This window comes from Osmerus eperlanus, chromosome 7 (assembly GCF_963692335.1).
Source record: "Osmerus eperlanus chromosome 7, fOsmEpe2.1, whole genome shotgun sequence".
In the NCBI taxonomy this organism is placed as follows: Eukaryota; Metazoa; Chordata; class Actinopteri; order Osmeriformes; family Osmeridae; genus Osmerus; species Osmerus eperlanus.
In genome coordinates, this window is record NC_085024.1 from 21,459,203 (window position 1) to 21,474,982 (window position 15,780).

At 50.9% G+C, this 15,780-nt stretch overlaps 1 protein-coding gene across 1 annotated transcript; it reads right to left on the reverse strand.

Annotated features, from left to right (window-relative positions):
- Nucleotides 1-329: 329 nt before the first annotated feature.
- LOC134023669 (aryl hydrocarbon receptor nuclear translocator-like) lies at nucleotides 330-15,288 on the reverse strand. The gene is given in 21 exon segments (XM_062465956.1): nucleotides 330-3,074; nucleotides 3,925-4,061; nucleotides 4,151-4,316; nucleotides 4,592-4,626; nucleotides 4,629-4,777; nucleotides 4,913-5,148; nucleotides 5,998-6,070; nucleotides 7,301-7,423; nucleotides 7,732-7,883; nucleotides 9,197-9,271; nucleotides 9,393-9,527; nucleotides 10,896-10,972; nucleotides 11,124-11,209; nucleotides 11,322-11,387; nucleotides 11,471-11,573; nucleotides 11,942-12,155; nucleotides 12,387-12,600; nucleotides 13,735-13,782; nucleotides 14,040-14,084; nucleotides 14,194-14,284; nucleotides 15,023-15,288. Coding segments are annotated over 21 exon segments (2,346 nt in total). The 5' UTR covers nucleotides 15,060-15,288; the 3' UTR covers nucleotides 330-2,990.
- Between the last annotated feature and the right edge of the window lie 492 nt (nucleotides 15,289-15,780).

The following is a 15,780-nucleotide window of genomic DNA, read 5'->3' on the forward strand; positions in this document are numbered from 1 at the left end:
GTCCAGCTACTGATGAAATAGGAAGGAAGGGAAAACAGATCCAGTCCAATCAAGGCTGAGATGGTTTATGTTTCTTTGCCAATCAAGAAACACTACAGGCCTCTTGAAAAGTATGGCAGTTAATGTATGAGACGGACTGATTGATGTAACTAAATACTGTTAAGACTATCAGCCAGCCTGTTAATGACAATGTGCAACAAGAAGTTACGCCAAGATTTCTTCATCTCAAGTTTCAGAAAACCACCCAAAGCATTAGTACCATAAGACCTGTTACATTTACTGTGGATTTCAGTCCTGACTTATCCTTCAGAATAAAGACATTTCACTAGTTTTTCAACAATATAACAATTTAATACAAAAAAACAAAACATTTCTTTGCCTTACTCTTGTTTAACATTTCATATACATATATATTTATATATTTGTGTATCTATGAGTGATATAAACTGCAGTTCACATCATTGTAAAAACCTGGACACCATAAAGCCAAAGTGGTTTAAAACAAGAACAAACAACACGAACATACCGCCCTTTTCAAATGAAAACCGCTAAACTATCGACAGGTCTTACATACAATTTACATAAATATTTCGGCATGTGTGCGCGCAAGGCAGTTACCCACACAGGCATGCTTACATGATCAGACATACTTTACTAAAAGGGTAAAAATGTAAAACACACACACAAAAGGTATGCATATCAGAAAAATTTCTCTTTCAGTCTACTAAAACTCCACCCCCCTATCAGGGGTTAGGGACACACTGACAGATGACAGAACCAAAGAATACTGCAACTGATTTTTCCAAGTCCAATTAATAGGGCATCAATCTTGACAGGGCAACATCAGACGCTTCAAAATCAATATTGGGTGGAATGAGCTTCACTTTGTCATGTAGATATTTTCATGTGTGTTATAGTTAAATTATTACTAAAATCCCTGATAAAAACTACACTAAAACAGTGCAGATAATACCAACCTTCAATAACATATAAGAGAGCTAAAATGGGAGGAGCCAATTAAAAGATAATAAAAAAATACATATGGGAAAATTTCAAACAATTAATCAATTATTCAATCATAACTACAGTGTCTTTCCATGTCAAAACGAAATTAATCAAGATAAAAAACATTTAAAAGGACAATAAAGAATGGCTTTTTAAAGTTCGCAATTCCTGCTTGTTAATTATTGCTTCTACGAATTCTTTCTCAATTTCATTTACCAAAAAAAACGTATTTCTTTCGTTTTTTTTTTTTTTTTTTTTTTACTCAAGTAGCAACCAATCCCACAGTAGGCAAAGTGAGAGAGAAGAGGAAGCTGTGGATGGAACCAGAGCTAACGGGGAAAGTCATGATTGTTGAGCATTTAGCATGAAATACATATCGTATACGACCCTTAATCCATTTGACATACACAGCATATCAACACTGACATGATATAGTGTGTATATATATATATACATATACACACTATATCAACATATCAATACAGGAAACTGGAGACTTCCCCCTCTAAAACATAATAATAACCCAAACTCTGTGTCGCCCCTGTAGTGTGGGTGTAGGGTGCTGGGTGTAGGGGGCTGGGTGTAGGGTGCTGGGTGTAGGGGGCTGGGTGTAGGGGGCTGGGTGTAGGGTGCTGGGTGTAGGGGGCTGGGTGTAGGGTGCTGGGTGTAGGGGGCTGGGTGTAGGGGGCTGGGTGTAGGGTGCTGGGTGTAGGGTGCTGGGTGTAGGGGGCTGGGTGTAGGGTGCTGGGTGTAGGGGGCTGGGTGTAGGGGGCTGGGTGTAGGGTGCTGGGTGTAGGGGGCTGGGTGTAGGGGGCTGGGTGTAGGGTGCTGGGTGTAGGGTGCTGGGTGTAGGGGGCTGGGTGTAGGGGGCTGGGTGTAGGGGGCTGGGTGTAGGGTGCTGGGTGTAGGGTGCTGGGTGTAGGGGGCTGGGTGTAGGGGGCTGGGTGTAGGGGGCTGGGTGTAGGGGGCTGGGTGTAGGGTGCTGGGTGTAGGGGGCTGGGTGTAGGGTGCTGGGTGTAGGGTGCAGGGGGCTGGGTGTAGGGTGCTGGGTGTAGGGTGCTGGGTGTAGGGTGCTGGGTGTAGGGGGCTGGGTGTAGGGTGCTGGGTGTAGGGTGCTGGGTGTAGGGGGCTGGGTGTGTGACACATGCATAGAAGAACTGTGGTTTTCCTCCAGCTAGAACGTGTCTGTGAGGACACATCAGAGGAGCTCACCTGCCCCTAGGTTGCCTGAGTAGGGACAAGGGGACGGCAGGGAGACATCTACATGGCTGGGAGGGGACATGGAGTGAAAAGCTCTAAAACCTGAGAAAACACGGGGCTGGGGAGGGAGGGGGAATCAGAGACTTTCATCACTGCAAGGCTGTACGTGTGCATCAAGGTTTACATCTTCCTGGATGTGAGTGTTCCTGGCATTGCCGTAGTGTCTGGCCGCTTGTGTGATTGTGTGATCGCCGAATCTTACGATAAAAAAAAAAGTTCATCTGCAGTGTCCGCTGTGGGTTTCCTGTTCACGTCACTGATCCTGTCGCTGTCCACTCCTCCACCGACAGACACCAGCTTACCAGTTCCTCCAGCTGTCCCTGCCTTGCAGACAGTGCAGCTTAGCAACTTGTAGACAGTGCAGCTTAGCAACTTGTAGACAGTGCAGCCTAGCAACTTGCAGACAGTGCAGCCTAGCAACTTGCAGACAGTGCAGCCTAGCAACTTGCAGACAGTGCAGCCTAGCAACTTGCAGACAGTGCAGCCTAGCAACTTGCAGACAGTGCAGCCTAGCAACTTGCAGACAGTGCAGCCTAGCAACTTGCAGACAGTGCAGCCTTGCAAATTGCAGACACTGCAGCCTAGCAACTTGTAGACAGAGGGGTTAGAGTGCTACTTCAGGGGGCAGGTAGAGTTCATATAAGTAGCTTAAGCCAAAAAGCTAAGCGTGAAAAAGAGAGACAGACAGAGATAGAGAGGTATGTAGGTTTGAAAAGTTGGCTGAATCACTCGTTGAAAGGAGGATAGATGGGGATTTCAAAATCCTCGTTGTTGAAGTTAGCAGACTGATCAAGCATAGACAGCACGTCCTGGAGACAAAAAAGGAGCGAGTTAGCTTCTCTGTAACAGGGTTCTTGCAGGTTTCAGCAACTCAAATTTAAGACATTTTAAGACCATAAAGATTGAAATTTAAGACCTACACGACGCATTACCCCAAAAAATATTCAAATCAAAGACATTAAAAAAAAAAATATATATTTCTATGAATTCAGTCATTGAAAAAGCATACATTTAATTTACAGATAAAACAATCACATTAGTGATTTTTGAATATTTTTTGGGCAAAGTTTGCAGCGAGCCTTGTAGCTGGAGCTGGGTATACCGCTTGTAACCAACAGCGGAAATCGCTGTGATCTAGCCATGTCTCGTTGAAAGTACACTTTCCCATTTTCCACACGTAGCCGAACTTTAACAAACTCTGAGGAAGCACAGACGTATTTCGCAGGTATTGCATTCATAACAGGATTTGTAGTTTTATCACCGTGTACATACCAACACCAATATCCCCCAGAAAGAACTACAACACACCGAACCAACGTTCTGAGGGCAGCGTTCTGCTGGTTTCGTTTGTAGAGCTCCGCTTTGTAGGCTGCGACTCAATACTTTTTTGCTACTTTGTCATAACTTTCTGCGGCCAGCAGTTCTGGAAATGAACGAGGGTAAAACCTTTTTTAGACCTGACTAAATGAAATTTAAGACCTCGGATGAAAATATGTCAGTTTTTAAGACCTTTTAAGGACTTAAATTTAAAGTTCTGAATTTTAGACTTTTTAAGACCCCGCGGGAACCCTGTGTAAACCCCCCAGTGAGCACCCCCCAGAGCTGTGCTGTGCACTGCCACAGTGTGGCCAGGGAGGAGTGTGACGGTGTGGGACTTACAGGGAACATGTCTGACTGGTTGTTCTGAGCGTGAGGATGCTGCTCTGCGTTGCTCTGGGAGTGCTGCCGACCCTGCCACTGGGGCCACACTGCCTCCGCTGCCCTGGAGGGGAACTGCGCGCCGGACTGACTCCCATCTGGGAGAGAGGAGGGAGCAGGAGGGGTGAGAAGGACTGGGGCTACGCTCACGAACGGACGGAGAAGCACGCGTTCTCCCGGAGCATACCATAGCCGTTGAGGTTGCCCCGGGCATTGACGGAAGCGTAGCTGGCTCCGCTGGGGGCGGTGGGGGACACGCCCGTGGGCATCTGGACAAACGAGGAGGAGGAGCCTCCGAAGCCTCCCATCGGGAACTGAGGGGAAAGCGTCTTCCCTGCTTGCGGCGCCCCCTGCTGGGAGGGAGGAGGGAACACAGCCTAACACTCACTAGGCAGAACATCCAGTTGTTCATCTCCTCTGCATGTGGTGTACATTAGTGTCATTTCCTGAAAAAAAATTCTACCAAAAATAACTTTTACCAAATAACTTTTCTTAAAGTTCTAAAAAAAACATCTTGAAAGGTTGAAAACATATATATACACTTATAAGAAAAGGTTAGATTAAAAAAAAGGTTAAAAAAATATATATAAAAATAAAAAAAACGTCAGACCATGCTGCTATAACTCACCTGGTTGTTGAACGGCAACCTAACCCCAGACACACCCCACCTGTGGCAGGCCACACCCCCCCCTGGAGCGGGCTGCTGGTGCTGGGAGGGCAGGAGGAGGGGCCGGCGTTTTGCCGAGACATCTGAGCCAGAATCTGACCAGCTGATTGGGAAGGAGAAGCTACCTGAGCAGCCAGACCCACGGGTCTGAGGAGCAGAGCACAAGGGCTGGATCAGCACCACACACACCCACACACACACACCTCTTCCACGTATGCACACACCTCCTACCACACACACACATGCCTCAGACACCCTAACAGAAACACACAACTCGGTTACCTGTAGGTGTCGCTGGGGCGTGCTGGGGTATAACCGTTCCCCTGGGGGAAGATCTGCCCCGCTGAGGAGGCGGAGGGGGGGGGCAGCCCCTTGGCCTGGTCCGGGCTGGGGTACATGGAGGGTGGGGGCAGCCCCTTGGCCTGGTCCGGGCTGGGGTACATGGAGGGGTAGATCTCAGGCTTCCCCAGGGCCTTACTGTGCTCTGGGCCTGCTGCTGTCACCGCCTGGACGGCCAACTGACACACACACACACACACCTTCAACACACACTCCTTTCTCCACCTGGCTTAATCAGTAATGCATCCGTCTTCCATCTTCACTGTACACCTGGCTGACAAGCCCCCGTGGCTGCAGAGTCAAATCCCTGTTGACCAGCAGTCTGGTTCTCCAGGCACGCTGGTGCGCTCCACCTGGCCCCGCCTGGGAACTAGGCCAGAGGTAACAAGGCCAGAGGTAACAAGGCCAGAGGTAACAAGGCCAGGGGTAACAAGGCCAGGGGTAACAAGGCCAGGGGTAACAAGGCCAGGGGTAACAAGGCCAGAGGTAACAAGGCCAGGGGTAACAAGGCCAGAGGTAACAAGGCCAGGGGTAACAAGGCCAGGGGTAACAAGGCCAGGGGTAACAAGGCCAGGGGTAACAAGGCCAGGGGTAACAAGGCCAGGGGTAACAAGGCCAGGGGTAACAAGGCCAGAGGTAACAAGGCCAGGGGTAACAAGGCCAGGGGTAACAAGGCCAGGGGTAACAAGGCCAGGGGTAACAAGGCCAGAGGTAACAAGGCCAGGGGTAACAAGGCCAGGGGTAACAAGGCCAGGGGTAACAAGGCCAGGGGTAACAAGGCCAGGGGTAACAAGGCCAGGGGTAACAAGGCCAGGGGTCCCGGCCACGCTGCTAGTCATGGACCCTCATGTTGCTAGGAGACTTGTCTGGCTCTGAACTCGGGAAAGGAAGTGACACGGGGACATCCTGCTATTGTGTCCCTGTTCTAAAATTAGAATGTCTCTCTCTGGTGGCTGGAACCCCATAGATGCCGTGTACAGTGAGGAACTAACACACGGCTGAATGATAAGAGCACTGATGACACACACCTGTGGGAGGGTGATCTGGCCTGCCTCGTACCCTCCTCCGCCCTCCAGCTCCGCCTGCTGCTGCTGAAGCTGCCTGAGGACAGACAGAGACAGACAGAGACAGACAGGCAGAGACAGACAGAGACAGACAGGCAGAGACAGACAGACAGACAGACAGACAGAGACAGACAAGCAGACAGGTGAGTGTGGTGGAAATGAGATCTGATCTACAGCCCCTCCACCGTTTCACCGGGAAACCTAGAAACAGTTGCTGATCTCACCACCAATCACCACGGTAACCAAAAGAAATCACCCGAAAGAGAGAGAGATATTTATATCGATATATATACATAGAGATAGAAAGAGAGAGAGATAGAGACAGAAAGAGAAAGTGTGAGAGATAGATAGAGAGGGTGAGAGATAGAGGGTGAAAGATTGAGAGGGTGAGAAATAGAGGGTGAGAGATAGAGGGTGAGAGATAGAGAGGGTGAGAGAGATAGAGAGGGTGAGAGAGATAGAGAGTGAGAGAGATAGAGAGTGAGAGAGATAGAGGGTGAGAGATAGAGAGGGTGAGAGATAGAGAGGGTGAGAGATAGAGAGGGTGAGAGATAGAGAGGGTGAGAGAGATAGAGAGGGTGAGAGATAGAGAGGGTGAGAGAGAGAGAGGGTGAGAGAGAGAGAGGGTGAGAGAGATAGAGGGTGAGAGATAGAGAGGGTGAGAGAGATAGAGGGTGAGAGATAGAGAGGGTGAGAGAGATAGAGGGTGAGAGAGATAGAGGGTGAGAGAGATAGAGGGTGAGAGAGATAGAGGGTGAGAGAGATAGAGGGTGAAAGAGATAGAGGGTGAGAGAGATAGAGGGTGAGAGATAGAGAGGGTGAGAGAGATAGAGAGTGAGAGAGATAGAGGGTGAGAGAGATAGAGGGTGAGAGATAGAGAGGGTGAGAGAGATAGAGAGGGTGAGAGAGAGAGACGGTGAGAGAGATAGAGAGGGTGAGAGAGATAGACGGTGAGAGAGATAGAGAGGGTGAGTGAGAGAGAGAGGGTGAGAGAGAGAGAGGGTGAGAGAGATAGAGACGGTGAGAGAGAGAGGGTGAGAGAGATAGAGGGTGAGAGAGATAGAGGGTGAGAGAGATAGAGGGTGAGAGAGAGAGGGTGAGAGAGATAGAGGGTGAGAGAGATAGAGAGGGTGAGAGAGATAGAGGGTGAGAGAGATAGAGGGTGAGAGAGATAGAGGGTGAGAGAGAGAGGGTGAGAGCAGTAGAGTCCAGTGAAGCAGCAGCCCCTGCTCTCCCAGTCAGTTGAGGGAGGACGATCTGATCTCACCTTGCTGCTACCTGCCCCGGGCTGAGAGCCAGGGGGGGGCAGTTAGGGCTGCTCTGCCCCAGGGAGGGGGCCAGGGGCCCCCCAGGGGAGGAGAGAGGGGTGAGGGGATCCTGAGATGAGGTTCTACACCCCCGCAAGTACAGCAAAGGATGTGTGGGGGGGGGAGTAATGGAGAGGAGGAGGACAGAGAGAGAGATCAGAGGATGATTCACTTCAGGAGGGGGGGGGGGATTAGAGGATGATTCAGGAGGGGGGGGGGGGGGGATCAGGGGATGATTCAGTTCCGGAGGGAGGGACAGTAGGGGAGGAATTCACTAACATGACTGACTTATTCGAACACACAGACACACAGCAAAGCTTTCCATGTTTCTTCTCAAGCTGATGCAGACTGTACATTACTGAGTGTTTGCGTTGAGTGGATGAAAGCTCACTTGATGTTGGCGTTGGTGCAGATGATGTACTCGATCTCCTCTGAGAAGGGGTTCTGGAAGGTGAAGGAGCTGGTTCTCATCAAGATCCACTCCCGGGACTTTGAGCGGAACCGGAACATCACAGACAGAACCTGACCTTTCAGCTTCACAACCTGCTCAGGACACAGACAGAACCTGACCTTTCAGCTTCACAACCTGCTCAGGACACAGACAGAACCTGACCTTTCAGCTTCACAACCTGCTCAGGACACAGACAGAACCTGACCTTTCAGCTTCACAACCTGCTCAGGACACAGACAGAACCTGACCTTTCAGCTTCACAACCTGCTCAGGACACAGACAGAACCTGACCTTTCAGCTTCACAACCTGCTCAGGACACAGACAGAACCTGACCTTTCAGCTTCACAACCTGCTCAGGACACAGACAGAACCTGACCTTTCAGCTTCACAACCTGCTCAGGACACAGACAGAACCTGACCTTTCAGCTTCACAACCTGCTCAGGACACAGACAGAACCTGACCTTTCAGCTTCACAACCTGCTCAGGACACAGACAGAACCTGACCTTTCAGCTTCACAACCTGCTCACGAGAGACAAGTCAACTTCTGTCATCATAACTGCTCTCAGTCTCTCTTTTAATCTCTCTCAGTCTCTCTCTCAGTCTCTCTCTCTCACATTCCCTCTCTCACACACACACTCCCTCTCACACACACACACTCCCTCCCTCTCTCTCACATTCCCTCTCTCACACACACACTCCCTCTCACACACACAATCTCCCTCTCTCACACACACCCTCTCACACACACACACTCCCTCCCTCTCTCACACACACACTCCCTCTCTCTCACACACACTCCCTCTCTCACACACTCCCTCTCACACACACTCCCTCTCACACACACTCCCTCTCACACACACTCCCTCTCACACACACTCCCTCTCACACACACTCCCTCTCACACACACTCCCTCTCACACACACTCCCTCACACACACACTCCCTCACACACACACTCCCTCACACACACACTCCCTCTCACACACACTCCATCTCACACACCCTCTCTCTCACACACTCCCTCTCTCACACACTCCCTCTCTCACACACACACTCCCTCTCTGTCACACACACACTCCCTCTCTGTCACACATACACTCCCTCTCTCTCACACACACACTCCCTCTCTCACACACACACACACACACTCCCTCTCTGTCACACACACTCCCTCTCTCACACACACACTCCCTCTCTCTCACACACACACTCCCTCTCTCACACACACTCCCTCTCTGTCACACACACACTCCCTCTCTCACACACACACTCCCTCTCTCTCACACACACACTCCCTCTTTCACACACACACTCCCTCTCACACACACACTCCCTCTCTCACACACACTCCCTCTCTCACACACACTCCCTCTCTCACACACACACACACACACACACCTACCTGCTGGAAGCTGTCTCTTAGTAAGCCCTGATCCTCATGATGGGCCAGATCCAGAATACTTTTCCCCAGCAGGTCCTGAAACACACAGATAAAACAGGTAGGAAACACAGCCAGGCTTTGCGGACGGCAGCCCCCTCCACATATGACCCCAAGGCTGGGCAGGGGCACAACTGGAGACCCAGGCTGCGAGGCCTACCTGGGGCTGGTAGCCCACGGTGGCCAAACAGCGGTGGTCTACGAAGGTGAAGATGCCCTGGCAGTTGTGGCGTGAGATGAACTCCACCGGAACACTGATGCTGTTCATGTCGGAGTCTCCCGGGCAACAGGTCACCTAGACAACCAAACGAGGAGTGTGTGATGGAGGGGGCAGGGGGGTACCTCTGTATATTGACCCTGCTGTTTGATTGATGGTGAGTCTGGTGATGTTGCTAACATTAGGCTGGCTTTGGCACAGAGAGGCCTAGGTTCAGAAGCCTGGCCTCTGCCTTTACACAGCGCCAGGTTAAGAGGCCTGGCCTCTGCCTTTACACAGCGCCAGGTTCAGAGGCCTGGCCTCTGCCTTTACACAGCGCCAGGTTCAGAGGCCTGGCCTCTGCCTTTACACAGCGCCAGGTTCAGAGGCCTGGCCTCTGCCTTTACACAGCGCCAGGTTCAGAGGCCTGGCCTCTGCCTTTACACAGCGCCAGGTTAAGAGGCCTGGCCTCTGTCTGAACACAGCGCCAAGTTAAGAGGCCTGGCCTCTGTCTGAACACAGCGCCAGGTTAAGAGGCCTGGCCTCTGTCCGAACACAGCGCCAGGTTAAGAGGCCTGGCCTCTGTCCGAACACAGCGCCAGGTTAAGAGGCCTGGCCTCTGTCTGAACACAGCACCAGGTTAAGAGGCCTGGCCTCTGTCCGAACACAGCGCCAGGTTAAGAGGCCTGGCCTCTGTCCGAACACAGCGCCAGGTTAAGAGGCCTGGCCTCTGTCTGAACACAGCGCCAGGTTAAGAGGCCTGGCCTCTGTCTGAACACAGCGCCAGGTTAAGAGGCCTGGCCTCTGTCCGAACACAGCGCCAGGTTAAGAGGCCTGGCCTCTGCCTTTACACAGCGCCAGGTTCAGAGGCCTGGCCTCTGCCTTTACACAGCGCCAGGTTAAGAGGCCTGGCCTCTGTCTGAACACAGCGCCAAGTTAAGAGGCCTGGCCTCTGTCTGAACACAGCGCCAGGTTAAGAGGCCTGGCCTCTGTCCGAACACAGCGCCAGGTTAAGAGGCCTGGCCTCTGTCCGAACACAGCGCCAGGTTAAGAGGCCTGGCCTCTGTCTGAACACAGCACCAGGTTAAGAGGCCTGGCCTCTGTCCGAACACAGCGCCAGGTTAAGAGGCCTGGCCTCTGTCCGAACACAGCGCCAGGTTAAGAGGCCTGGCCTCTGTCTGAACACAGCGCCAGGTTAAGAGGCCTGGCCTCTGTCTGAACACAGCGCCAGGTTAAGAGGCCTGGCCTCTGTCCGAACACAGCGCCAGGTTAAGAGGCCTGGCCTCTGTCCGAACACAGCGCCAGGTTAAGAGGCCTGGCCTCTGTCCGAACACAGCGCCAGGTTAAGAGGCCTGGCCTCTGCCTTTACACAGCGCCAGGTTCACTGTTGCGAAACGATTGTGCAACAAGCGGCAGGTTTAAACAAACAAAGTGCACACATGGTGGGGCATGCGTGGCCCTTCTTACCTGCAGTCTGCCAATGGCGACCAGGCAGTAGCGACTACCCTGGTTGTTGTCCGCCTCCTCATCTGTTAAATTCACTCCTAAAACACACACAGACACACGTCTTAACTTGCTGCTGGGAGATGCATCACAAATCTGTTATGTGTTCCATAATCAGTTAGCTGCACGCTCCCAGGATGTCCAGTTCAGACACAGCAGGCTGGTTCCAACGCCCCCCCCCCTCCTCCTCACCTGCAGGGGGCCAGGAGCGGATGTAGCCGGTGCAGTGGACCACGACATACTGGGACTCCCCCTCCTTGGTAGGGCCCAGACCGTTCCTGGAGAGAGGGAGACAGGCAGAGAGGTTAGCCAGGGAGCCCCCGCCGGGACGGTGGGATGGCAGGGTGGAGGGGATGGCAGGGTGGAGGGGATAGCAGGGTGGAGCCTCACCTGTTCCTGTTTCGAAGGATGCCCAGTCTGTTCATGCTCATGGGCTCCACAGGACACGAGCCACACCTGCGAGGGAGCACACGGGTCAATGAAGAGCAGGAACACACACACACACACACACAGACTCTCTCACACACACACACACACACCTCATTCTGCAGATGAATGAACGACGGGCTCCAGCACACATCTTGACGGAGGACTGCTGCCCCTCCTTCTTTATTGTTCCTGTCTTCAGGTCCAGCATCCTCCCTGAGAGGGAGGGACAGAGAAAGAGGGTGTCGTTATTCTTCCTTTTGTGGTTCTGAAACCCCCGTCTGCAGGACAGACTGCAGGAGAGACTGACTGCAGGACAGACTGCAGGACAGACTGACTGCAGGACAGACTTGACTGCAGGACAGACAGACTGCAGGACAGACAGACTGCAGGACAGACAGACTGCAGGACAGACAGACTGCAGGACAGACTGACTGCAGGACAGACTGCAGGACAGACAGACTGCAGGACAGACAGACTGCAGGACAGACAGAATGCAGGACAGACTGACTGCAGGACAGACTGCAGGACAGACTGCAGGACAGACTGCAGGAGAGACTGCAGGAGCGTGTCTCTGGTCTCACCTGTATTGTTGTTGTCAGACGTGGACAGCTGCTCGCGGAGCTTGTCCGTGTCGTCCGGGTGGAGCTGGTCGTACAGGGAGGAGCCCAGCCAGTCAGACTGGGACTGGTTGAGAACTGGGGTGACGGAGTCCGACACGTACACCACCCGCCCACTGTCACATGACACCACAAACAGGAAGCCATCAGCCGCCTCCAGGATCAGGTGCTTCAGCTCCTACAGAGAGAGAGGGAGGGAGAGGGAGGGAGAGGGAGACAGAGAGAGAGAGAGAAACACGTGATCAGCAGAGGTGTAATAATAATAATAATAATAAAAGCTGTTATTTTGCCTTTCAAGGCACCCAATGACACCTTACCGCATAAAAACATACTAATAAAAATACCAAACAATACAAAAAACACAAACATACAATCTAGTAGTGTCTGTGTCTCTCGCCCCTCTCCCTACCTGGTCGGTGAGGAAGGAGGGCTTGTACGTCCCGTCTGCGTTAGTGTTGCCGCTTCCCCGCAGAGAGTTCATGTGAGACACGGCCATGCGCAGGATGGTCAGCTTGTCCGGTTTCCGTGCCAACGCGCTGCAGGTGGGCACCATGTCTGACAGCTCCGTGATGTAAGCGGTCATCTTGTTCCTCCTTCGCCTCTCGATCTCACTGTGGTTCTCCCTGGAGCAAGCGAGGGAGGGAGAGAGGGAGGACAGGAAAGGAAAGGAGGGATGAAGATGGGGGGGGGAGGGAGGTGGGCAGGTAGTTGGACAACATGGAGTAGATTTTAGAGTAGAGCTATGTAAATATGACAGTCCGGATGAGGTGGGATTGAGTCGATTGAGAGAGAGAGAAAAAAAGAGGATGTACCAAACAATGACCCAGAGAGAGTGAGCGAGGAAGATAGGAAGGTAGAGAGCGTGGGTCAGTGCGTGATCAAAAAGTGTGATAAAAGAGACTCAGAAATCCTGAGAGAGAGAGAGAGACAGAGAGAGAGACAGAGAGAGAGACAGAGAGAGAGAGAGAGAAGGGGAAGATGCAGATTGAGCATCAAGAGAAAGGGATTCTGGGACGTGTGTGCATCAGGTTCTGACTCAAGCAGTGGTCAGACACACCAACATGAGACAGCAGACTGTCTCATGCACAAACGTGTTACGAGAAACAGTTGTGAATCACAGCAAACGTTTATATGCACTGTCAGGACAGCATAGCAGAGAAAATAGTATTGGTAACATTAGAAACAGGAGATCCAGCCTTCCAGAATGGTCCGGGCCATACCTGGTTAGTCTGATCATCGACACAATTCTGATCATCCAGTAACCTTGAAATGAAACCAACCCACAGGCTGACGACAAAGTTAGAATGAGAAAGATAAGGAAAGGGAGATAAGGAAAGGGACTGGATGACTCTGCATTCACTCCCCCACCCCCCACCCACACACACCCACCCCACCACACACACACCCAGCCCACCCCACACACACCGCCACACCCCAGCCCACACACCCCACCCACACACACCCACCCCACGCCACACACCCCACCCCACACACACCGCCACACACACACCCCCCCCACACACATCCACCCCACACACACATCCACCCCCCACACACATCCACCCCACCCACCCCACCCCACCACACCCACACCCCACCACACCACCCACACCCCACACATCCCACCCAACACCCACACACCACACCCCACCCACCCAACACCCACCCAACACCCACACCGCCCCACCCACACCCCACACACCCCACCCACCACACCCCACCCACACAGTGTTTCCTGCAGAGACCAGCTCTCCTACCTGGCAAAGCGCTCCTTGTCATTAGAACCCCCCGTTTCATCATCACACCTGGGGAGAGAGAGAGAGACAAAGAGAGAGAGGGTAGAGAGAGAGAGAGAGGGCAGGGAGAGAGAGAAAGGGCAGGGAGAGAGAGGGGGCAGGGAGGGAGAGGGCAGGGAGAGAGAGGGGGCAGGGAGGGAGAGAGGGCAGGGAGTGAGAGAGGGCAGGGAGTTTCACTAAGAGGTTCAAAACTTTGCTGAATTTATACCCACAAATCAACAAAGGGAGAAGGTAGCAAAAGATGAGAGAAGAAGTGTGTGTCATACCTAAACAGCTTGCTTCCATCGTCGTCGTCATCGTCAAAGTCTGGCCTGTGAAGTTGAACATAGACAGGACGATCATGTACACTACCATCACTGAGTTTACTGAGAGACACAACTGGTTATATTTATGACACACACACACACAATCAATACTTACACTGCCCGTCGTTTGTTGGTTCCTTTCGGCACAACAGCTCCAGCGTTTGCCGACGTCCCACCTGCCTCCATTCCCATGGCATCTGGTATATCTGTCAGAAGGTAGCACTAGCCATTAGAGCAAGCTAGTCAGTCATATACAAAACACTGAAGCTAACTAACTAGCTCTATACGCTCACTATCTCTTGTTTCAAATTCAGGTCAATATTGGGATTAGCTAGCTTGCTGTTTTATAAGGCAGACCTTTTACATCGATACGTTGAGTCTAAGAAGGTCAGAAACCAGGGCAGTATGTGCTAATGGAGTTATGACATGTGGATTGCCAACACCAGTTGTGCTAGCTAGCTACAGTAAAGTAGCCCCATAGTTCGATAAACAAGATAATCAGCTAGCTAGAGCTAAAGCTAGCTGGGACACCTGCCAACTGAGCTAGCACGTATGGAGCTCTCCTAGTTATACTGCTACAACTAGCTAGTATAGCATTAACAAGAATACTTGGTACTACCTAGGAGCAGTCATTAAACTAAGAAAACACAACTAATATACGATATATCTGACCAAAGTGTATGGCTGGGAAATCGAGCCCTTAGACAAGTTTGCTAGGCCCCTTTAAGAAATGAACTAGTGTAGATAGCTTGCTGCTACAAGCAGCTAACTAACATCAGCTAGGGCTAGCTGCTACTTGCTAGTTAGAACGCGGCAGCCAGCTAGCCCAGGCAAATACTGTCAGTGTCACGGCACGCAACCAACCCAAGTGACAAGTCAAAGTCAGAGACCAATTGACATACACCAATTGATCAGTAAAATATATACACAGTTGTCAACTTTACCTAGATCAGAAGAGTCCATGTCCGGATTGAATAACATAAACAAAACAAAAAACTTCGGCTGCGGAAGACTCCTCCGATCCTCTTTCCTTGCGGATATCTCTCACCACTACTATACATTTAATTGATCAAGTACTTGTGCGAAAACATGACTACTGTACTTTAATCATCTACAAACGATGGAATTACGTCTAAATTATTTCTGTCCCCTTTCCTGTTTTCCCCCGGGTTTAAACCCCCTCTCGCTACAAGATGGCGGCAGCCAAACTGGTTGAACTATTTCCATTTCTGTACATTCTATTGGACATCCCACTAGTTAGATACAAGTGACGCACAATAAGGACAGCCCTAATGTTAGGAGCAGATGAGATTCCAAATCAAATTACATTCTTTACATACTTTCTTTGTCCATATAGGATTTTGAATAAGAATTTGATCCCTGGAATGTCTGTGTTTTTAACTAGTGGCTGTTTAGTTGACATTGTTGATTTTAGCAGTTGTGTGGTAACTGATAAAACACAGCCTACATTGGGACAAACTGGAAACAATAGGAATGCAACTGTGATTCTTGATCTTCGTTTTTAATTATAATAATAGTACTTGCATCATCAACATGAGAAAATACAAAATAACACTGTAATAATGAATGTTTTTGTACAGACTGTATAGACCAGGAGGCTATTGGTAAAAATTTGTATAAATGAGCAAAATGGTGGACTGTGGAGGACAGTGAAAGGTTATGAATGCAGAATTGTTTTAGA